The sequence below is a fragment of the Rattus rattus genome, chromosome 2, assembly GCF_011064425.1.
Source record: "Rattus rattus isolate New Zealand chromosome 2, Rrattus_CSIRO_v1, whole genome shotgun sequence".
NCBI classification, from domain to species: Eukaryota; Metazoa; Chordata; class Mammalia; order Rodentia; family Muridae; genus Rattus; species Rattus rattus.
The window spans coordinates 1,631,673-1,652,401 of NC_046155.1; the positions used below are offsets into that span (position 1 = coordinate 1,631,673).

At 49.3% G+C, this 20,729-nt stretch overlaps 3 protein-coding genes across 6 annotated transcripts; 1 reads left to right on the plus strand and 2 right to left on the minus strand.

The window, feature by feature from the left end:
- Positions 1-614: 614 nt before the first annotated feature.
- Fau (FAU ubiquitin like and ribosomal protein S30 fusion) lies at positions 615-2,185 on the minus strand. Of its 3 annotated transcripts, none has more exons than XM_032891093.1 (5): positions 2,080-2,185; positions 1,750-1,832; positions 1,504-1,648; positions 952-1,007; positions 615-786 (listed from the first exon to the last, which is right to left on the minus strand). In XM_032891093.1, exons 2-5 carry the CDS (start codon positions 1,822-1,824, stop codon positions 661-663), a joined length of 402 nt encoding a protein of 133 aa, XP_032746984.1. In that variant the 5' UTR covers positions 1,825-1,832; positions 2,080-2,185; the 3' UTR covers positions 615-660. The 3 variants fall into 3 exon arrangements, with proteins under 3 accessions (XP_032746984.1, XP_032746985.1, XP_032746986.1); XM_032891094.1 differs by having other exon boundaries at positions 2,075-2,176; XM_032891095.1 differs by having other exon boundaries at positions 1,750-1,829; positions 2,075-2,166.
- A 96-nt stretch (positions 2,186-2,281) lies between these two features.
- Positions 2,282-5,148, plus strand: Mrpl49 (mitochondrial ribosomal protein L49). Its single transcript, XM_032891092.1, has 4 exons — positions 2,282-2,417; positions 2,970-3,120; positions 4,750-4,874; positions 4,969-5,148. Exons 1-4 carry the CDS (start codon positions 2,316-2,318, stop codon positions 5,113-5,115), a joined length of 525 nt encoding a protein of 174 aa, XP_032746983.1. The 5' UTR covers positions 2,282-2,315; the 3' UTR covers positions 5,116-5,148.
- Positions 5,149-6,274: 1,126 nt separating this feature from the next.
- Positions 6,275-13,357, minus strand: Syvn1 (synoviolin 1). Of its 2 annotated transcripts, none has more exons than XM_032891091.1 (16): positions 12,882-13,357; positions 11,930-12,078; positions 11,635-11,727; positions 11,396-11,548; positions 11,255-11,303; positions 10,731-10,834; positions 10,055-10,181; positions 9,861-9,960; positions 9,714-9,779; positions 9,507-9,623; positions 9,263-9,426; positions 8,898-9,026; positions 8,655-8,810; positions 8,386-8,572; positions 7,486-7,637; positions 6,275-7,407 (listed from the first exon to the last, which is right to left on the minus strand). In XM_032891091.1, exons 2-16 carry the CDS (start codon positions 12,059-12,061, stop codon positions 7,310-7,312), a joined length of 1,827 nt encoding a protein of 608 aa, XP_032746982.1. In that variant the 5' UTR covers positions 12,062-12,078; positions 12,882-13,357; the 3' UTR covers positions 6,275-7,309. The 2 variants fall into 2 exon arrangements, with proteins under 2 accessions (XP_032746982.1, XP_032746980.1); XM_032891089.1 differs by having other exon boundaries at positions 6,275-7,419; positions 12,882-13,356.
- Positions 13,358-20,729: the final 7,372 nt, after the last annotated feature.

Sequence of the window (20,729 nt, forward strand, 5' to 3'; positions counted from 1 at the left end):
AACAGACCTGAAGGATGTATTAACCTACACATGAATATGGAACACAGTCACAGCCCTTATAGAACAAAACAGAATGGTCACATTTACAATGGACCAGACACTGGTCTCAAAGCATCAGAGAGAATGGATGGAATGTCCAAACTCAGCCTTACTCCATGATTATGCCACATTCCAAGAAAGCAGGTCACAAACATAGATGAGCAGAATGGAGTCCAGGAGAGTGGAACCATTAATCAGGTCTGTCACAGTGGTGATTAAATTAGGCCAGGTAAGATTTAGATGCCAAGATAGTCAGGCAATCTAAAGCTGAGGGATACCATGTTCCTTGTGCTTTGAACTTTTTGAGGCTACCCAAATCCAGAAGGTTCTCTTCTACCCAAAACCCCTCCCCCTTCCACTGCTACCTCTAAACACAAACGCCTTTTTAGTACATCTGTTTGCTTGGTTGAGGTGTCTAGGTAGCCCTGGCTGTCCTGAACTCACTATGTAGATTCCAAGTGCTGGAACTAAAGGCAGGTTCCCTGTACTCTGAAGCCAGCCTTCGTGCTGATGACCAAGGCACTTTGTGAGCCTCAAATTGGCCACAGCATTACAAATGATGAACGCATAAGAAATTCTGGGCAAAGTGGCTTTATTAGTGTGGCAGGATCACAACAGGACTTAGGAATTAGCATTGGGGCCCTTCTTCTTGCCAAAGGTGGGCACAACATTGACAAAGCGTCGGTTGTACTGCATTCGCCTCTTGGCCCGACCAGTCTTCTTCTTCTTCTTTTCCTGTTTGGCCACCTGGGAAAAGGAAGGACTGATCAGACCCTGGTTGACCTCTCCCACGCCTGGCATCTTTCCCACCAGCTCCTCTCCATAAAAGAGAACACAGACAGGAAACCCAAAGGTCTTCACTTTGCTTTGACAGAAAAGAAACAAAGTCCAAATACCAAGCGCATGGCTCACCTTGGGAGTCTGACCTCTCACTTTCCCAGCACGAGCCAGAGAACCATGAACTTTACCTGTGTTGGAGGTGGGAGAAAGGCATCAGGTAAGTAGCAAGGTCATGCCCTACACAACTCTTCTTCCCCATCAATTCTTGAGCTTTTTAATGACAAGTTGGACCCAACAAGTAATGAAACAGAGTTGCATAGATTTAGAGACATGGTCACAAAATAGCTGTCCATGGTTGCTCCCACCTCCAAGTCACAACCAGTTTATGCAGCGCTGAAGGTTGGTATATACAAAGAAGTCCATACTCTCAGCTATCGTTCTACATACAGAACAGACAGGAGCATACGGAGAACCTAGTAAACCAGACTTTGATCCGCCCGGCTCTCTGCCTCCCAAGAAGTAAGATTAAAGGTGGGCTACCACCAGGTTTGGAGAATTTAGTGGGGACACTGAGAACCTCAGTCTGGTTAAAGACTTAAGTATCACTATGTTCTAATGTCCCTAAATGAGCTGTCATACGGTTTAACTACAAACATTCCATTAACTCAGTGAAAAAGCACTCACCTCCCAGCATTCGGCCAGCTACCTCCAGAGTGGTCAGGGCCTCTACACCACACTGGCCTAGGGTGGCCTCATCCTCCAGCGGCGAGCCTGCCAGAAGCACGACTTGATCTTCGGGGGCAATGCCTTCCAGTGAGGCCACATGAGCCTAAAAGCAAAAGAGAGGCAATGTTTAAAAGTAGACAGAATTTCTCCGTGGGCCTGGGAATAAAAGGGCAAAGTTAGGTGGGACCAAGAATCTTTACATACTTTGATCTGGGCGACCGTCTCCTGGCCGGTCACCTCGAGGGTGTGTAGTTCCTGGGCGCGAACAAAGAGCTGCATGTTGGCTACTGAAGAAAGAAAGGCTTGTGAGAGAAAATAAGGAGCGTTCCAGGAGAAAGGTCCGGGCATAGGAATCAGGGCAGAGGACTGCGCGGTCTCACATGCGGAAGGCCGGGCTCGTCAGGGACCCGGATGAAAACGGAGACAAGGCCGCAGAATCGCCCGTGTCCTTTGCCTTCCCCCGCACCCTCTGTGCTCAAAGACCGCTTACTACCGCGTGCTCCAGGCCCAGCCGCACCCCTTGTCTCACCTTACCCGCGGACGCCGCTGCTGCAACCGCGAAGATGGAGTCAAGAAAGAGGAAGGAGCGGGGGCGCGCACGTCCTCACCGCCTGCTGCGTGCCACGTCACTACTGCGCGACCGCGCAGATCGTTGGTTGTTTGTACCGCCCACCACCGTCCTAGGCCGCCGCTTACGCTTTACGCAGGCGTTCGTTCATTGGGGGCTGCGCGCGCAGGAAGAGGCGGGGCGAGTTCGGCTGCGCGCGCAGATGTCACTCATTGGAGGAGCAAAGATGGCAGCAAATGTATTCCGAGTCATTCTCCATGACTGGAAGACTTGCGTGCGGTGGAGCTACGGGCGACGGCAGCTGGTGAGAACCCGGAGGACAAAAGGCAGTGTGTGAACCTCACTGTTACTCATGAACTTTGTATTCCCTCACGAGGTCTTAGTTTTCCTGTGTACTCCAGCTGATACTTGTCTGGAGGGTAGATGCAAGGTGGAGAGGGCAGGTTCAGAGTCTGGACTGCACTTGGAGAGTCTGGGTTTTGGAATGTGGCTGCCGCATCCCTCCAGTTGGTTAAGACGTGAGAGCAGCTGTATGTCCCCGCTCGATCAAGCATGTCATTCGTCTCAACACCATATTTAGAGAAAAATACTGAAGGATACTGTATTGGTCAATCGTTTAATTAATCGACTTTTCAGGAATATGCACGTTTGCTGTTTGAGTCCTAGAGAAGTCTTGGGATTCTGACTGAGAGTTGTTTTTTCAGCCCCCCACCCCCACTCTCCTATCATGCACACTGAAAAATCGAAGTCTGGTGCTTTCCCAGTTCAAGTTTTACTCATGCTATTTCTTTTTAAACTGAAGTTCTGTGTTGATTAAACTAAAGGAAAGATGGTTTGTTTGTTTGTTTTGCCTTAGAGCCAGACCCAGGGGCCTCCTGATAACCCCAGCTTTGTGGAGTCTGTGGATGAATACCAGTTTGTGGAGCGCCTGCTCCCCCCTACCAAAATCCCAGAGCCACCAAAACATAAACATTATCCCACTCCTAGTGGTTGGCAGCCTCCCAGAGGTGAGTCAAGCGATAAAGGCTTTGGACTTTCCAGTGGGCTTAGAAGTTCTTAGATGTAGGAGGGTTAGTATTGTCTTAAGCCCAGGAAAGGGACCAGCAGTAGACCCCTATGTTACTGGGGTGAACTTCCCTTGTGGTGAAAAAGCAGAGAAGACTCCTGTGTTTTGAGTTCTCTCCTTCCAGTCCAACTGACCATGGGTAACAGAGAATGCAGCTTAGCAGACAGGAAAGTGGAGCGCCTGTTTTGAATTTGGCTCTGTCCTTCATTGGTGTGACTTCTTTAGTCATTTAGTTTCTCTTAACCTCGAATTCAGGAAAATGGGTATCATCTGCTCAGTATGTAAAATCTTAGCACAGAGTCCAGTGTGTGATTCTGTTTTTAAAGTCTCATTGCCAGTGCAAAGTTTAGGACAGTTGGAGCTTCAGAGAGACTTTGTCTCAAACAAACAAAGGGGAAGAGATTGCTCATTGGTTAAGAGCACTAGCTCCTCTCCCAGGGAACTCAGGTTCAATTCCCAGCACCCACCATCCTGGCAGCTCATAACCGTCCATATGTAACTCCAATTCCAGGTGATCCGACAGCCTCACACAGACATAGGTATGTAGGCAAGTCACTAATTCACATAAAAACCAGAATCCCTTTAACTCCCATCTCTTTGTTCAGAAGTTGTCAGCCTCACTGGGTCAGTGGGAAAGGAGAGAGTATTTCTCAATTGAGGGTTGGGGAGGGGGGGTCCCCAAAGATGCAGAGATACATACACTCTAGTAAACTGTTTTTGTGGCTTTTTTTTTTTTTTTTTTTTTTTCCCCCTGAGCTGGGGACTGAACTCAGGGCTTTGAACTTACTAGGCAAGCGCTCTACCGCTGAGCTAAATCCCCAACCCCTGTTTTTAAAAAAGTGTCTGTGCAACCCTGACAGCCTGGTCTTTAATCTGTAGACCAGACTGGCTCCAAACTCCAATTCCTCCGCTGGGATTAAAGGAATCTGCTACTGTGCCTGCCTTCATTTGTTTTCTTTCATTTGTAGATAGGGTTTCTCTGTGTAGCTCTGACTGTCCTGGAACTTACTTTGTAGATCAGACTGGGCCCACAGATACATCTGTCTCTGCCTCCAGAGTGCTGGGATTAAAGGTGTAGACCAAGATGCCCAGCTTCTGACTTATAGGCATGAATAAGCATTTATTTGTGCCTAGCTTTGTTGTTCTTGAGCACTTAGATGATACGTCTGTGTGGGACCTTAGAAGACCAAGGTGAAAATTCAGCCTTGACTCTTAGGAAAGACAGAGGAAACGCTCTCTGAAATCTGAGGCAGTATTGTCCAGTAGGATTTAACACACTATAGCAAGTACAGCAGGCCTATAATCCTAGAATTTGGGAGGTGGGAACAAGATTACAAGTTCAAGGTCGGGGGTTGGGGATTTAGCTCAGTGGTAGAGTGCTTGCCTAGCAAGCGCAAGGCCCTGGGTTCGGTCCTCAGCTCCAGGGGGGGGGGGGGGTACAAGTTCAAGGTCTTAACTACATAGTTTGAAACCAATAAACCCCGACAGAGCCCTTTGCAGCTTTTGTGCAGGGGAAGGCCTTGTTGAGGTGGGTGAGGCTATAAGCTTTTTATTCTGTATTCCTGTATAGATCCCCTTCCCAGCTTGCCCTACTTTGTTCGTCGCTCTCGGATGCACAACATCCCTGTCTATAAGGAGATCACACATGGCAACCGACAGATGACCTTAATTCGCAAGGTAGAAGGTGACATCTGGGTAAGTGGCTTGGGTGTGTGCCTGATTTCTTCCAGGGCTGAAGGGGTGGGATCCTGTAATAAGAAACTGGTGACTAGAGTTTATCTTTCCCCAGGCTCTACAGAAGGATGTGGAAGAATTTTTGAGCCCACTGCTGGGAAAGACGCCTGTCACCCAGGTTAATGAGGTGACAGGTACTCTTCGAGTCAAGGGCTACTTTGATGAGCAACTTAAAGCCTGGCTCCTTGAGAAGGGCTTCTGAGGCCTGGTGGTCAGCCCGTGTGGCAGTGCTCGCCACAGAAAGGCTTCTGAGGCCTGGTGGTCAGCCCGTGTGGCAGTGCTCTCCACAGACTGGCCTCCAGGGAGGAAGTGGACTTGGAGTCTCTGGAATGGGACACAAAGAGCAGAATTTATTCTTAGGATGAAAGGGCTTTGAGATAAGGCCTTGCTTTCGTCAAGGGGGAGTTGACCGGTATGTATAGGTGTCCACTTGAAAGCTATCCAACACAGGAGGTCACAGCAACCATCAGGCTAACAAGGCAGACATGACTGCTGTACAGACAATCTCTTGTGCATTCTGTGGAAGCATCACCTGTCAATAAAAAGCTAATGGCCAGTGAGCTAGAGGCAGGATTAGATTGTGGGAAATCGGACAGGGAACTCTAGATGGGAGATTCGCCCTGGACTCTGAGGGACTGAGAGGTAACTAACCAGCCATGTGGCAGACATAGAATAGTTTTAATGGGTTAAATGAGTTGTGAACCAGTGGGAACAAGCCTTGTTTAAGGCCTAACAATGAGCCCGTCAGTCATAATTCAGGAACTAGGACACCAGTGGAAAAGCCTGAGATTACAAACTGCCGTGCCTTTATAAACTGGCGCACATTTCTTTATGTCAGCCATTCTGGAAGCAACCACCCAACCCTGTTCTGGGGGCTTCACAGGGTAGACCCCTCAGAGAATCCATCCTTGGCCTGGAGCTTTTGCTATAGATGGGGCATGGTGGAAGCTATGGAGAACAGATGACACAGTGCAGGACAATGACGTGGACTGGAGTGGATGAGACAGAATGTCTTAGGTACTAAGTGCTATACTAGGTAGGGTTGGGGAATCACCCTGTGACCTGGAATCAACTATGTGTTTGAAGACAAAATGCAGACCTTCCACTTCTGGCACTCCCCCCACAAGCCATATGTCTAACCCACCATTAAACTGGATAAACAATGTTAAACAGTGTTCATACATAGTGCCTGGCTACCCTGTCTGACCTCAGATCTAAGGTAGAGAGGTACCAACCTCCCAGTGCTCTCTAGTTGAATGATTTCAGCATCCTAATCCCAGAAACCACAGGCTATTCCTAAGTCTATAGACTGAGCAAGTAAAAGGAGCTCAGCCCTGATCCTAGGTGACAAGTTCCACCAGTCATTAATGCAAGGTTTTATTTAGCTGTATATACAATTTAAGCTATTAAAATTTATACAATATTTACAAATTAAATAATCATCTGAAACTCTCCAGAAACTCCTGTAACACAAAACCAAAAGAAAGCAGCAGCTAGGCCTTGGCTCCGTGGTCCCCTCCTGGCCCAGAGCTTTTCTAAACTGGAAAGTCCAGGTACCTAGCCCCATACTGCTCCTTCCTGGGGTCAAGCATTCAAATTCAAAAGACAAATTTAAGCCCAAAGCCACTAGGTACAGAAATAGTTCCAATCCTGAACTCAAGTCCCACAGGTTGGAGGTGGCCTGCCTTGGGTTCAGGGGAGCAGTGGTTTAAGGAGCAGCACACCCTTAGCCAGGCCCACCAGGCAGTGGCTGCTGGGTGAGATGGGGAAAGAGGCTGGGGAGGGGCAGGGCAGGATCCCTCAGTGCTGCCCGCCTGTGCCCCACCCCCAGGCACTCCTTTCCCTGAGTTGTGTGGTTGCCAGTAAGACATGGAAATGCCACAGGGCTTAGGGGGCACAGCCACCATCACAAAGGGGGTTCTGGGAAGACGGGTAGAGGAAAAGAGACTGGTACCAGTCTTGGCAGAGAGTGGGGCAAGGTCCTGGTCTGTCTTCAGCCCCTCTGGGTTTCCACACTTGGGAACAGAAGCTAATACTGTTCGGCACTGCAGCATGGTCCCATACTCACAAGCAGGGCTTAGAGGGGCTTTACCTTCTCCCTAAAAGCGTGGGAGAGAAGGCTTGCCAGAGGCTCAGCTTCTACTTTCAAGGCCCCAGTAGAACATAGCAGAAGTAGAGGAGGAAGGTTAGAGCTGACCAACACCCCCATGGCTGCCAGGGGCACTGGGGTGGATCAACTGGAAGCCCAGACACTTCTTGATCCTCAGAGATCCTGCCAAGTCTTTCTCAACTGGGGTTACTACTCCCTGGTGCAAACAGAGAGGGAGCTGGCACTTGGTGGCAGGACGTGTTCCAGTGAGGGCTACTCAAGAGAGCAGGGCCAGATCTGGGCAGTGTCAGTGGGCAACGGGAGACTCGAGCTTCTGCAGGCGACGCCGGCGGAGTTCTGCAGCATCAGGCTCTCCATCCTCAGGAAGCTCTTCTGCAGTGCTCACTGACTCAGGAGCTAGGAAGAGAGCAGAAGTGAAACCCAGAGAACCCTTCATCCCATCCCTAAAGGTTACTTACTTACCAGGAGGCTTTTCAGCTTCAGGAATTGGTGGGGAAGCTCCCAGGGATGGGGTAGGAGCCTCAGAGCTGGGGACGCTGGTGGAAGGGGTAGCAGATACCACTGTAGAGGCAGTCTCTTCAGTGGGGTTCACTGAAGTAGCTGGCCTGGGGGGGCTGGCAAGAGAAAGGACAAGAGGTTTGACCTCAACATTCTGGGCTGCACAGATTCTCCTACCGTCTGTCCACCACCATGAGCCTTGCAGGACAAGCTCTAAGGCAAGCTGTCCTTGAGTCCTTGTGAGGAGTAGGCATAACTGAATAGGTGGATTAGATTACAGGTGGACAATCAAAGGGTCAAGAGATTTGGCCTCGTGGATTCTAAGTCACTTGCAGGCAGACAGCTGACGCTTTCCTGTCACTCCCATCTCCACTGAGAGGTGGGCACTGTAGAGGGTGTTTACTGAGGTCAGAACGCCCAATTCTTGGACTCCAGCTTCCTGCCAGCCCTCTGCACGTGTCACCTGGCTAGGAATTTGGTTGTTATCCTAACGTACAGGAAGTCTTCAAGCAAGTGGTGACACTAGCACTTGAACATGGGCTGGCTTCAGGTGACTTTCTGCTATCTGCTCCCTCAGTGTCAGGAGGTGCCAGTGTCAGCACTGGCAGACGTGTGAGGTCAGGAGCTATAGCAGCGAATGTCAACAATAATTTGAACTTAGAAGAAACAAGTAAATGTCACCATCAGCCTACTAATACACTGCTCCTACATGGCCATGGATGCACTTCCTGGAATGAAGGATAGAAGCAGCCAGCATGGCCAAGAGCTCTGGTACGTGCCTGTAGACAAGTGGCCTGAGGCAGCAGAATGTATTACAGGGTACATGGAACACAAGTGAGCTCTACTAGAATCTGGCATGCGTACCCCAGGGAGGCCAGCACAGTGAGGTACTGGTTGATTTGCAGCATGGCGGCGTCCAGTAGTGTGTGTATGTTGCGCAGACTCTGTAGCCGGGCCTCCAAGTGCTGCCGCTCATGGCCCTCCAGCGCCCGCAGCTCCTCTGGGGTTAGGCCAGCAAAGCCCGCAGGAGGCACAGGCATCGGGGGGAAGGCTGGCAGGAGACACAGAGGTCAGTCTGAGCTACCTGGGCCTCACCTCTTTAACCTGAAGATCCCACAGAGCGACGAACTTACCAAAAGGTGGAGGCAGAGGCATACCCATCCAAGGAGGAGGGAAAGGGAAGCCAGGGGCAGGACCAGCCTCTGGGCCAGGTACAGAGCCAGATGCTGGGGCAGAAGTACTCGTGCCAGCAGCTGTGGTGGTGGCTGCTCCACTGGGTCGAGAAGTGGCTGGCAAAAAACACAATGGAAGTCAGTCTCCAGGTCTCTAGCTTTGACTTTGCCACCCCCAGCTGCTCTGGCACGCAAAAGGCTCACCTGCACTGGTGGACGGAGGAGCTGCAGCCTCTCCTGAGCTCGGGGGAGGTGGGACAGGTGGAAAGGGACCCATTGGAGGCCACAGTGGGAACATGCCCGGAGGAAAAGGAGGCAGGAGGCCCTGGGGGACTACAGAGACAAAACAGTAGTGAGAAGAGGGCAGGCGGGTTGACAGTCCCCACTCCCAGGCAGAGAGCTTGGCTACTAGGAGCTGTCCTCCACTCTGGCCGGCCCTGGTTACCACTCCTCATTTGTCTATTTCTCATCTTCTCACCCCTTCCTGCCCAGAATGAACGATTCCTCAGCCCAGGGCAAGTACCTGAGGACAAGGAAGGTCCTCTGTGAGCAAATGAAGGACCACTTACAATTAGGGGGCTGTGGCAGCAGTGGTGGGGGATGAGGGGCAGGGGGTGCTCCTTGGTCAGCAGGCTCAGGGGGTGGTGGTGACTGGGCTGGCAATGATGCCCGCAGAACATCCATACGGCATGTCGGGCAGGTCTGCTGTCTCTGGAACCAGGAGCGCAGGCAGCTGGGAGTAAGATCAGGCAGTGGTCAGCAGGTCCCCATGAGCCTGTGCCCAAGATGCAGGTCCCCCAGACCTTCTCCCACCTCGTATGAAAGATGTGGTTGCAAGGCAATCTCTTAGCACCGGTCACCATTTCTTCTCTGCAGATGATACAGACGTTATCCATTGCCTGGAGCTCCTCGGGGGTGGCATCCGGGTACCTAGTTAAGATGGCAGAATACATGTCAAGACCAGAACTGGGAGCAAGGGATCTAGGAGTTTGGGAGAATAGCCAGAATAAGCCCACTTACAGTGTGTTCATGTTGCGGATGGCTCTGCGAGACATGATGGCATCTGTCACAGCTTTCTTGAACTGCCTGAAGAGACAAGTCAGTGAGTGTAAGAAGTCATGGGAGTGATCAGTCTGAGAATGCGTAAAGGGACAAGGCCGGACTTACCTCATGGCCAGGTACATGGGCCTAATGGCAAAGAGCGGAAATGTGTGCACCTTGATCATGATGGTCATAAAGGCCATGTACAGCAGGACCTTGATAAAGCCTGAGGAGGAAAGGAAGGCGGCAGCTCGCCACAGGGCTGGCAGACACACTGCAGGATGCTGGTGTGGATCGGGAGAGGCCCAGGATCCTGTTACCTGTAAACAGCTCCGTGTAGAGCATGTACACGGCCTTGTTGTCCCAGGGATTCTCACTCTGGAGGTCCACGGAGTGCAGCACATACTTGATGAAGATGGTGAGCACCATGGTCATCAGAATGGCGTACTGGAGGGACGGAGGGAGGGAGGGATAGGAGACGGTGTAAGCACCGGCTTCTCCTCGCCCTGGCCAGGCCCAGGCTTCAGTACAGCAGGTGCAGTGATACCAACACAGGCTTCAGATACAACTGGGGTCCTCCCAGCCTGGGAGCGACCGGCTCAACCTCCAAAGCACTGACACTGTTGGTTATGAGATGTAACTCATGAGCACAGCACAGCCTGGCACGTGGGAAGCACTCAGCCAATGTGAGCGGGACACGTCTCCTGGGCGATCTACCCAGCAATTTTCTCTTTTCCATTCATAGCCAGCTGTGGCATCAGCTTCCAGGGAGGCCTGCTAAGATACCCAGGTCAAGAATCTTCTAAACTATACCAGCCTTTCTTGGTGCCCTTCAGCAACAGCCTAGGAGTGTACGAGGGTGGCCAGGACCAAATGACAGAGGCTCCCTGGTGGCCAGTAAGGGGTGGAGACATAGCAGGTTCTCAGGAAGCACTTGTAGGACTGCTCATAGCACATGAGGTACCGTCTCAGCTTTGTCCCCCGAACCAGTTTTACCTCAAAGCCAAACACCAGCTGCACAGACGCCCCTCGGGTCAGGATGCTGTGATAAGCGTGGCTGACAAAGAGGAAGTCCAGGATGCCCAGGAGGAACATAAGAGCTGTGGAGACCCCAGAGGGAGCGAAGTGAGGTGAGCAGAGGCCCGACAACCACTTCCTGCTCTAGGACGGTCCCACCCCATGTCCATCACGGCCACAGACCCAGCCATCTACTTAGATGTGTATACCCAAGAGGAATCAGCCCTCTGGGAAGGACTTTTGCCCAGGCAGCGAGTTGGGGCAACCCAGGCCCAGGGGAGAAGGCAGAGAGCCGAGTGCCCAGGCAGTTAGGAAGCCCTGGAGTGGAACAGAGTAGAGACTATGCAAAGTAACTTCTTAAATTATCTTTCCTGTGCAGCTGTGGACTGGGGGGGCAGCCAGGGCTCTAGGTATTGGCTCACAGGCTTTGACTTTTCACACTATACTCCTCAGTGGTCCCTTTCCCCTCAAGTAACCCCCACCTCCTCATGAGTCTCACTTACAGACAATGCGGCAGTGGAAAAGCCAAGAGATGTTGGGACTGCGTTCCATCTGAGGCAGAGCAGAGAGGGACACCGTCAAGATGGCTGGGGTTGCCCCATACCCCAATCCACCAGTATGCCCATCAGCCACTCCCAACTCACAAAGTCCACACGGTCTTCAGCCAACCAATGGAAACATTTGAGGAAGAGAAGGAGTGTAAAGAGTGCCACAAAGCGAGGGCTGAAGTCATCCCGAAAAACGGTGAAGGCCAAGCAAGTCTCAGTGACAGCATACCAGGACCGTTCCAGGAGGTGCTGTGGGGTGAGCAGGGGATGATATGGAACCCAGTCATTGTTTGCCAGGCTCTGGACCCTGTCCTTTGGGGCCACCAACTTATTACCTCCATTTCTGCTGCCCTCAGCTGCCCAAAAAACACCTTGCCCATCACCTTGCCCAAGAGGAAGACAAGGACAAAGGCCTGGATGTACAGGACCTAGGAGTGAGGAAAAGTTGTGGTTTCAGGTCATTTTCTACTTTCCTCTACCTGGGGCTCATCCTTCTGACAGGTCCCCAAGATTGTCACAGATTATTCTAAGTTAGGCAGCCAGAGGCTATTTCTCCCATCCTTCTATGACATATAGCCCCACCTCTACCCCAGGTAGACTCCTCCTTCCCTCCCTGAGCCCCGAACTCACTGCCATACTGGGGCTGGATTTGGTCAAATACACGACAGTGGGGTAGAACTGGTGTTTGAGGTAGTAGGCATGAGCCACCACTGCCCCGGTCAGCGCCAGGCTGGCCGCCATCATCACTGCGGTGCGGAACATTGCCCTGGCCCAGAGACCTGCACAAGGAAAATGACATTTGTGATATCCATACTGTGCAAACCTAGCATGGTCCCTGGCAGAGTGTAAGGGTAAACACTCATTTCACCTTGACAGCCATTAGATTCAAAACAGCATAAACTCCCTGTTTCACAAACGAGCAACTGGGACTCAAAGGGGTTAGAGGCTTACACTGATGCAAGGCCTAGAACTTGGGTCAATCTCGTTTCAAATCTAGGGCTCTTTCCATGCTGCCTGCCAAGACGCCTCCTCTAGGAAGTCAATGAGGAAAAGCAGCAATGTTGGGAGGAGGGGGGCTGCCACCGCTGACCCTCTGAAGGAGCTGGGATGATATGCTTTAGAGGCGGGAACGCTGGGCCCGCCAGGGGTGGAGGAGGCAAGGTGCAGAGGGCACAGCTTGAGAAGGCGGAACCACCAGTGACAGCTGTGCCAGGGTGGTCAGCGCAGACGCGCGCCCAGCGGGGTACGTCAGTCTGGAACCCTGGCGTACCCCCGAGCAGGGTCCACTCCGAGAACCGGAGAAACGGCCGACCGCCAGGGTGCAGCGGCAGGATAGAGAACCGCTCAGGTCGCCTCACATTCGCGCACCTGTGAACGCTAGGAGTTGCGAACCTCGCAGGCGGGGCCCGGCCTCTGGAACCGTGGCCGCGCCGCCGCCTGAGGTCTCCAGCCATCTGACAGGCCGAAAACTGACGGCGGAACGCAGGGGGGCGGGCTGATCTCAGTGACCCAGGAGGGCAAAGTCCTACACGTCGACCCCCCAACCCCATCCGCAATCTGGACCAGACTTCGGTCCACTCACCAGGAGCCCAGCGCCGCGAGCACGCTCAATCACCGCGACTGCGGCAGCCGCTCCGGTTAACAACACTCCCCACCCCCTGCGAACCGGAACTTCGGGGGTAAGACACCTCACTTCCGGCGGCGCGGGGCGCGGCGGAGTGGACCGTACCAAGTACGCTTTGCGTGTACCAATTTTCCCCGCGCTTCTGGGGCCCACGCGCAGGCAGCTGGAACTAGTGAGAGATGTGACGCGTGGTCGCGGGAGAGGGCTGAAGCCCCTCACTTGTCAGTCACCGTTGTAGAATCACCACCCTAAACTCCTCCAAGACTCCGGCTCTCCAAGTGCCTGAAAGATGGGGCATTCCGCGGGCCGAGCCATTTGAAGGAGGGGCAGGAGCGAGCAAGGGCCAGACTTTATGTTAGGCATGAACTGTGTAAGCGCCTCATTCCAGGGACAGCTACGACACAGTAAAAAGTAAAGCGCTTCTCTAAAAAAACAATGCGGAAAACAGATATATATCTTCCCAGGTCACCTCCCCCCACAACGCAGGTTGTGTAGGAGTGAGTTTGTTCCCGTGGCTACCGCTGATTGGTTGCGGTAAAGTTACGCGGACCAATGAGAAAAGAAAAGAAAAATTTCTAGCCTATAGAGAAAGAAGAGCAGGTGAGTGGTTGCTAGGGTCAGTAGGCAGAGTTGCCTTGGGCTGGGTCCTACTGCGGCTGGCTGCCAGCAGAGAAAGCACAGTCGGTAGGCCGGGGATCCCTGTCCGGCCTCGGGGAACGCTTACTGCACCTGTAAAAGGAGCAGCGCTTGGGTGTGTCGGATTGACACGAAGCAGAGCGTCAAGTTGCTAGGGTTAGGTGGAAAGTTCTGTGCGAAGACGTTGACTGTTCAACACCCCAAAAGCTCAGCGTGTGTGTTCATCCCGGGGAAATAGCCAGACCCTCTATTCAAAGCTGTTTCTGCCTGTTAGGACTCAGGCAACCAGTGTAGTCGCAAACAGAATGGAGATTTAAAGCGTCCTCATCGTTACCCAAGTTTATCAGCTAGAAGGTGCTCCTCCCATTTTTAACTCGGACTCTGCGAATTCATAGGCCTAAGAAATCTCTGGTCCAAGGAATCTTTAAGGCAGTGGTTCTCAACCTGTGTATCGTAAGCCCTATTGGGAATCAAACCCTTTCACAGGGGTCGCATATAAGATATCTTGCATCTCATATATATTTATATTACAATTCACAGCAGTAGCAAAATTACAGTTAGGAAGTAGCAACAAAATAATGTTACAGGTGGGGGTCACCACAACACGAGGAACTGTATTAAAGGGTGGCAGCATTAGTGTCTGCTGCCCCCCTCAGCCCCTGTACTCTTGGTCTCAGCCATCCTCTCCATCACCTGTTGACTTTAACGGTTCAAGTCCTCCCGACTCATTCCCCCATAAGGCTAGCCATGACCTACTAGTTACCTTTAATCCTACAATCTCAGCCTCTCCAATTCTTGAAAATCTCCTCCTGGGGTTGGGGATTTAGTTCAGTGGTAGAGCGCTTGCCTAGCAAACGCAAGGCCCTGGGTTCGGTCCCCAGCCCCGGAAAAAAAAAAAAAAAAAAAAAAAAAAAAAAAAGGAAGAATAAACAAAAAAAATAAAAAAAAAAAAAAAAAAAAAAAAAAAAAAAAAAAAAAAAGAAAGAAAAAGAAAATCTCCTCCTAAGTTTTGTGGCAATCTCCCCCTCCCCCAGGTATATATCTGTTTCACTTCCCATGTTCATCTTTTTTTTCCCCCTTTCGGAGTTGAGGACTGAACCCAGGGTCCCCAACCCCATGTTCATCTTTTTATTTAAATTCTGTGTCCATATTGACCTCTTTTCTTGCAACATTTCCTCTTCTCCTGTGAATTCAACTTCCCAGGCCCCAAGCCGGTGAGGACTCCCTTGTCTGGTCTTCAGCTCAGGTCTACTCAACCTTTGAAATCATGTAGTGAGCAGAGCATAGTGGCACACTTCTATAATCCCAGAAAATTGGGAGACTGAGGCAGGAAGATCACCATAAATCTGAGGCCAGCCTAGGGCTATAGAGTGAGATCCTATCTAAAAAAAGGGGGGAGCAGGGGCATCTACACGTCTTGAGGATTAAAGGATTTGCTCCCAGTCTAATGACGAGATCTAATCACCAGGACCCATATGGTGGAAGGAGACAACCAACTCTTAACAAGTTGTTCTCTGAGCTCTACAGCCTTTTTTTTTTTTTTTTTTTTTTTTTTTTTTCGGAGCTGGGGACCGAACCCAGGGCCTTGCGCTCACTAGTCAAGTGCTCTACCGCTGAGCTAAATCCCCAACCCCTCTACAGCCTTTTTAGCCATTTGCTACTCAATTTATCACTAGAGGGCGCTCTTCCCATTTATACGAGCAGACTCAGACACAAATATAATTTTAAAAACAATGCCAGGCACGACAGTAATTCCAGCTCCCCTTAAACGCTGCAGCAGGACAATCAAATGTTCAAGGCCTCCCTGGGCAACTTAATATTAGTAATATTAGTGAATTACCTAAAAATTAGGAGGTAAGAACTGCCACTGGTCAGGCACAGCACATGCCTTTAATCTGGAAACTGGGAGGCAGAGGCAAGCACATCTCTGAGTTCAAGGCCAACCGGCTCTAAAAAATGAATGCCAGGACAGGAAGGGCTACACAGAGAAATAGCACCCCCTCCAAAAAAGAAAGAAAGAAGAAAGAGGACAGAAAAAGACTGGAGAGCAGGAAGTAAATGTGTATTCTGTGCAAGCGTGAGGATTGGAGTTCAAATCCTCAGTGCCCAATTTAAAAAACCAGGGTGTAGTCACAATCCTTGTACTGTGGGAAGACAGAGAGGAAGGTCTGCTCACGGACTACTAGCCTGCTTCCCCAGGTCTCAAGAGACTAGGGTACGGAATGATAGAGTAGGACATGTTCTCCTCTGGCCTTCATGTGACCACAAGAGCTCGGGCACTCAGACCACACAAAGAAAAATGGAAAAGGTGCCAGGCATGTAGAGGTGCTGGCTTCGGGGTGGAATCGTCAGTGAGCATAGGGAGAGCCTCACTGAGGAGGTGACACTGAGAAGGTGCAGCAGGGGTGTCTGAGCAGAGCTCCATGGCAGGCACACAGGTTCTGGTTTGTTGAAGGAGGCCAGAGAGGAACTAGTGAATAGGCTAACAGGTGAGGGCTCGGTCCAGGGCTTCTCTGAAGCATGAGGGCCAATGGAGGGAGTCAAGGATGAGACGCTTGACTTAGGTCTAAAGGGATCTCTCCAGGGCCTCTGTGGGAATACAGCCTGGTTGGGTGAGAGGCAAGAGTGGGAGCAGTGAGCTTTTGCCATAGATGAAGCAAGAAAGGAAGTCCTGGATCCTACTGCCTCAGCATCTGTAGGCTCTTGTTTTCTTTGCCATCTCCTCAGACCAGCCTCATTTCAGGCCAGGCCCAGTGCACTCCTTCCCTATACTCCCTACACTAACTCCCTACACTAACTCCCTATACTAACTCCCTATACTAACTCCCTACACTAACTAACTCCCTACACTAACTCCCTACACTAACTAACTCCCTACACTAACTCCCTATACTAACTTCCCTATACTAACTCCCTACTAACTCCCTATACTAACTAACTCCTTATACTAACTCCCTACACTAACTCCTTTCTATACTAACTCCCTATACTAACTCCCTATACTAATTAACTCCCTATACTAACTCCCTATACTAACTAACTCCCTACACTAACTCCCTATACTAACTCCCTATACTAATTAACTCCCTATACTAACTCCCTATACTCAATTTGATTCGTTGTGCTGGCTTTCCTAGGGAGATGCCTATTCATCCCAGATTTGGTAACCACTGAGCAAAGAAAAATTCCTACCAAATCCAGTTTGAACCAGTGAGTTTATTGAGGTTGATTGCAGGAGCGCAGTTGGGGCCATGCTTACTGGAGCACTGGTGGCTCCTGGCAGCTACATCACTGAAAAGCCCATGTAGCTTGGGTGTTGATTGTCAAGCTGCATCCCAGGAACTCCCCTAACATGCTGGAATTGGTTATGGACCTCAGACTACCTTACATAGACCCTGAACTCAAAACAGGAACCACAGTGGGTTTCTTTTGTTTTGTTTTCAAACAGAACCAACGAATAGGATTCTGAGTGGGGAATGATACTGGTGTTGAAGAAGGGCATGTCACAGGCTGAGAAGTGGTTCAGTGCAAGAGCTCTCCTCACTCCTGCAGAGGACCACAGCGAGGATGGCAGCACCTATGGGGTAGCTCACAACCACTGACAACTAGTTCTAGGACATCCAGTGCTCTTTTTCTGCCCCTGAGGCATCACGCATGTACGTGGTATACACACACACACACACACACACACACACACACACACACACACACAGAGGCAAAACGCCCATACAGGTAAAATAGTGTGTGTGTGTGTGTGTGTGTGTGTGTGTGTGTGTGTGTGCGTGTGTGTTTCAAGATAGGGTCTTATGATGTAGTTTTGGCCACCCTGGAAGCTCTGTAGACCAAGCTAGCCTCGAAATCGGGTCTGCCAGCTTCTGCCTCCCAAGTGCTTGAATTAAAAGCATGTGGCATCATGCTAGAAAAAAAAAGTATATTCTTTTTTTTTTTTTTCAGAGCTGGGGACCAAACCCAGGGCCTTGCGTTTGCTAGGCAAGCGCTCTACCATTGAGCTAAATCCCCAACCCCTAAATATATTCTTTTAAAGGTAAAAATGTGTTGGGCAGTGGTGGCACACACCTTTAATCCCAGCACTCAGGAGGCAGAGGCAGGCATATCTCTGTGCATTCAAGGCCTACATGGTCTACAGAGCAAGTTCCAGGATAACCAGGGTTACACAGAGAAACCCTATCTCTAAATAATAATAACAGTAATAATAATAATAATAATAGTAATAATAATAATACAATGGTAATCACACAACTATAGCAATCCTGAATATTCACTGAAAACGAGCTTTAAACTACAAAAAAAGCTAAATGTGACTGAACTATAAGGGAAAACAGATGAGTCTACAATAGTCAAATATTTCTATAGTTCTTTCCCAGCAAATTAGGAAAACACCAACATGGCCACTCTGGTGTGCACAGCTGACATTTGTACTCAGCTCCACTGAACAACAGCAAACTTATGATTTCTTTTTTATGTATTTATTTACTTATTTATTTTATGTACATGAATAGACATTTGCTCTCTTCAGACATGGCAAAGAGGGAATCGGATTCCATTACATATGGTTGTGAGCCACCATGTGGTTGCTGGGAATTGAACTCAGGACCTCTGGAAGAGCAGTCAGTGCTCTTAACCACTGAGCCATCTCTCCAGCCCTGTGATTTCTTTAAATATCTTCTTCTTTCTAGTTGGTTGGTTGGTTATAAAAGTAACTTTATTCTCTTGAAGTAACTGTGGCTTTCTGCCTCCATCTGATAACCTAGGCCTAGTCCTGGAAGCTTCTAGCCTCTGTACAATCTAGTCTAGGCCTACAATGTTTTTAGCCTCTGTGATTTACTGTTGAATAAGCTCACCTTTTTGTAGTTCTTTCTGAGATCTGCCTGCCTGATTCAACTCAGCTGTTCTGGCCCAAACTCTTCTTCAAGATGACTGGTTCAATCTGGCTTCTCTCTCAGCCTCTGACTGATAATTTGGCTTGGCCTCAAACTACATCTGGCAATCTGTTCTAATCTGGGTCCTTCTCATTCTCTTGGCTCACTCTGTCTTCACCTGTGTGTACCCTGTTCTCCCTCTGCAACCTGACTCTGTACAACAGCTCTGGGTAAACTGCCCCACCCCCACCCCAGCTCTCCCTTAAGTAGCTTTCCTTTTCTCTCTTCTCGTGAGAGGTTGGCATGCCCTATTCTGTCATATCTTTCTCTGATTTGTCACTTTGTCTTCCATTCAATTAGAAATCACTTTCAAACACAGGTGCTTCCTTCTACAAACTAACTTTACCGTCGTTGCTTGGGGTTAAGTGTGTACTAAGGGCCTGTTTGTATTCCAACCAGAGGGATTAAAGGTGTGTGCTAGGGGCTGGGATTTAGCTCAGTGGTAGAGCGCTTACCTAGGAAGCATAAGGCCCTGGGTTCGGTCCCCAGCTCCAAAAAAAAAGAACCAAAAAAAAAAAAAAAAAAAAAAGGTGTGTGCTAAGGCCTAGCCACACCATAACTAGAAACAGGGTTTTTCAGTAAGTAACACAATCCCAGGGTTCACAGTATGATCAAATATCTTGCAACAGTTGGCTGTGTCATTGGTTTAAAACAAGGTTTCATTTGGTAGCCATGTGTGGCCTGGAATGCATTCTATGGTTCAGTGTGACCTTGAGCTTGCATAAGTTGACCTGTCGACTTCAGGCCCTGTGTATCCTAGAACCCGTCCTGTGGTTCAGCTACGCGCAGGTCAGAACACAGGTGCGCACCACGCAGTGCCCTGTTTTTCTCAAGTGTACGTGGAACATTTACCAAGCTAAATCATATTCTGTACTGAAAACGACTTAATCCATTACACTTACAAGGCAAGCAGATCTCTGTGAGTTCAAGGCCAGTTTGGTCTATATAGATTCAGAATAGTGAGTAAGACCTTGTCAAAATAGAAGAAGAAAAAAAGAGAGAAAGAATAAAGGAAATGGGGGTGGAGAGATGGCTCAGTGGTTAAGAGCACTGACTGCTCTTCCAGAGGTCCTGAGTTCAATTCACAGCAACCACAAGGTGGCTCACAACCATCTGTAATGAGATCTGTGCCCTCTTCTGGGCATTATTCTGTATATTATGTATACAGGATTCTTTAAATGAATCTATTTTTAAATACATGTATACATCTTTAAATCTATTTAAGTAATTTAATTAGGGGTTGGGGATTTAGCTCAGTGGTAGAGCACTTGCCTAGGAAGCGCAAGGCCCTGGGTTCGGTCCCCAGCTCCGAAAAAAAGAACCAAAAAAAAATAATAATAATAATAATTTAATTAAAGGTGTTAAATCTTTCAAAAGGAAATCTTTAAATTTTTTAATAAATCTTTTAAATAAATAGGTAATTAAATCTTAAAAAAAAATGATCAAGCCAGCTCAGTCAGTCAACTGGGAGGGAGCAAGGATTAAAGAAAAAAAAGAAAGTAGACAACATTATAATATGACCCCAGCAAGTGCCGAAGTGGGTTTAACTTTTTCCAGTCCACTTTTATATTATTCTAGGTACATGCATAGAATATGGCCAGTTTGAAGGCATAAATAAACAAAGTAGTCAAGGAACAAGCAAGGCATTAAAAAAAGGTCCCGAGGTCACTGTTTCTAGTGACTACATAATCAAGATATAAGGAACACATTTCTCGGCTGTATTACTTTCTGGTTCTAGCCCATGTCAGATATTCTTGCCAATTTCATAGAAGTGGAACCAAAAGCTTTCCACATCTCCCTCTTTTTTATTTCATAAACAAGACTGCATCTGTCTTAGGTTGTTCTGTCAAGAATGCCTTCCTTACCTGTCATTGAAAATGCATTATCCTGGGGTTGGGATTTAGCTCAGTGGTAGAGCGCTTGCCTAGGGAAGCGCAAGGCCCTGGGTTCGTTCCCAGCTCCAAAAAAAAAAAAAAAAAAAAAAAAAAAAAAAAAAAAAAATGCATTATCCTGGGACTGGAGAGATGGCTTAGTGGTTAAGAGCACTGACTGCTCTTTCAGAGGTCCTGAGTGCAAATCCCAGCAACCACATGGGAAAATGCATTATCCAAGGCAACGCGTTTAAGTCTTGTTGGGAAGGCTCTGTGTAGAATCTTACCTGTCATTAACTGCCAGCCTGTTTAACCAGCGGCTTTGTCTGGATACATTTTTAAGTTTCAAGCCATGTATT

Bases quoted from the DNA above. Each gene is read 5' to 3' on its own strand.
- Mrpl49 (XM_032891092.1), top strand. From the start codon at position 2,316: ATGTCACTCATTGGAGGAGCAAAGATGGCAGCAAATGTATTCCGAGTC. The intron at 3,121-4,749 runs GTGAGTCAAGCG...ATTCCTGTATAG, and splicing joins TGGTTGGCAGCCTCCCAGAG to ATCCCCTTCCCAGCTTGCCC. The intron at 4,875-4,968 runs GTAAGTGGCTTG...ATCTTTCCCCAG, and splicing joins AGGTAGAAGGTGACATCTGG to GCTCTACAGAAGGATGTGGA.
- Fau (XM_032891093.1), bottom strand. From the start codon at position 1,824: ATGCAGCTCTTTGTTCGCGCCCAGGAACTACACACCCTCGAGGTGACC. The intron at 1,649-1,749 runs GTATGTAAAGAT...TTTTGCTTTTAG, and splicing joins AGACGGTCGCCCAGATCAAA to GCTCATGTGGCCTCACTGGA. The intron at 787-951 runs GTGAGCCATGCG...TCCTTTTCCCAG, and splicing joins TGAGAGGTCAGACTCCCAAG to GTGGCCAAACAGGAAAAGAA.
- Syvn1 (XM_032891089.1), bottom strand. From the start codon at position 12,061: ATGTTCCGCACCGCAGTGATGATGGCGGCCAGCCTGGCGCTGACCGGG. The intron at 9,624-9,713 runs GTAAGTGGGCTT...CATCTTAACTAG, and splicing joins ATCCGCAACATGAACACACT to GTACCCGGATGCCACCCCCG. The intron at 8,573-8,654 runs GTAAGTTCGTCG...GTCTCCTGCCAG, and splicing joins GCCTCTGCCTCCACCTTTTG to CCTTCCCCCCGATGCCTGTG.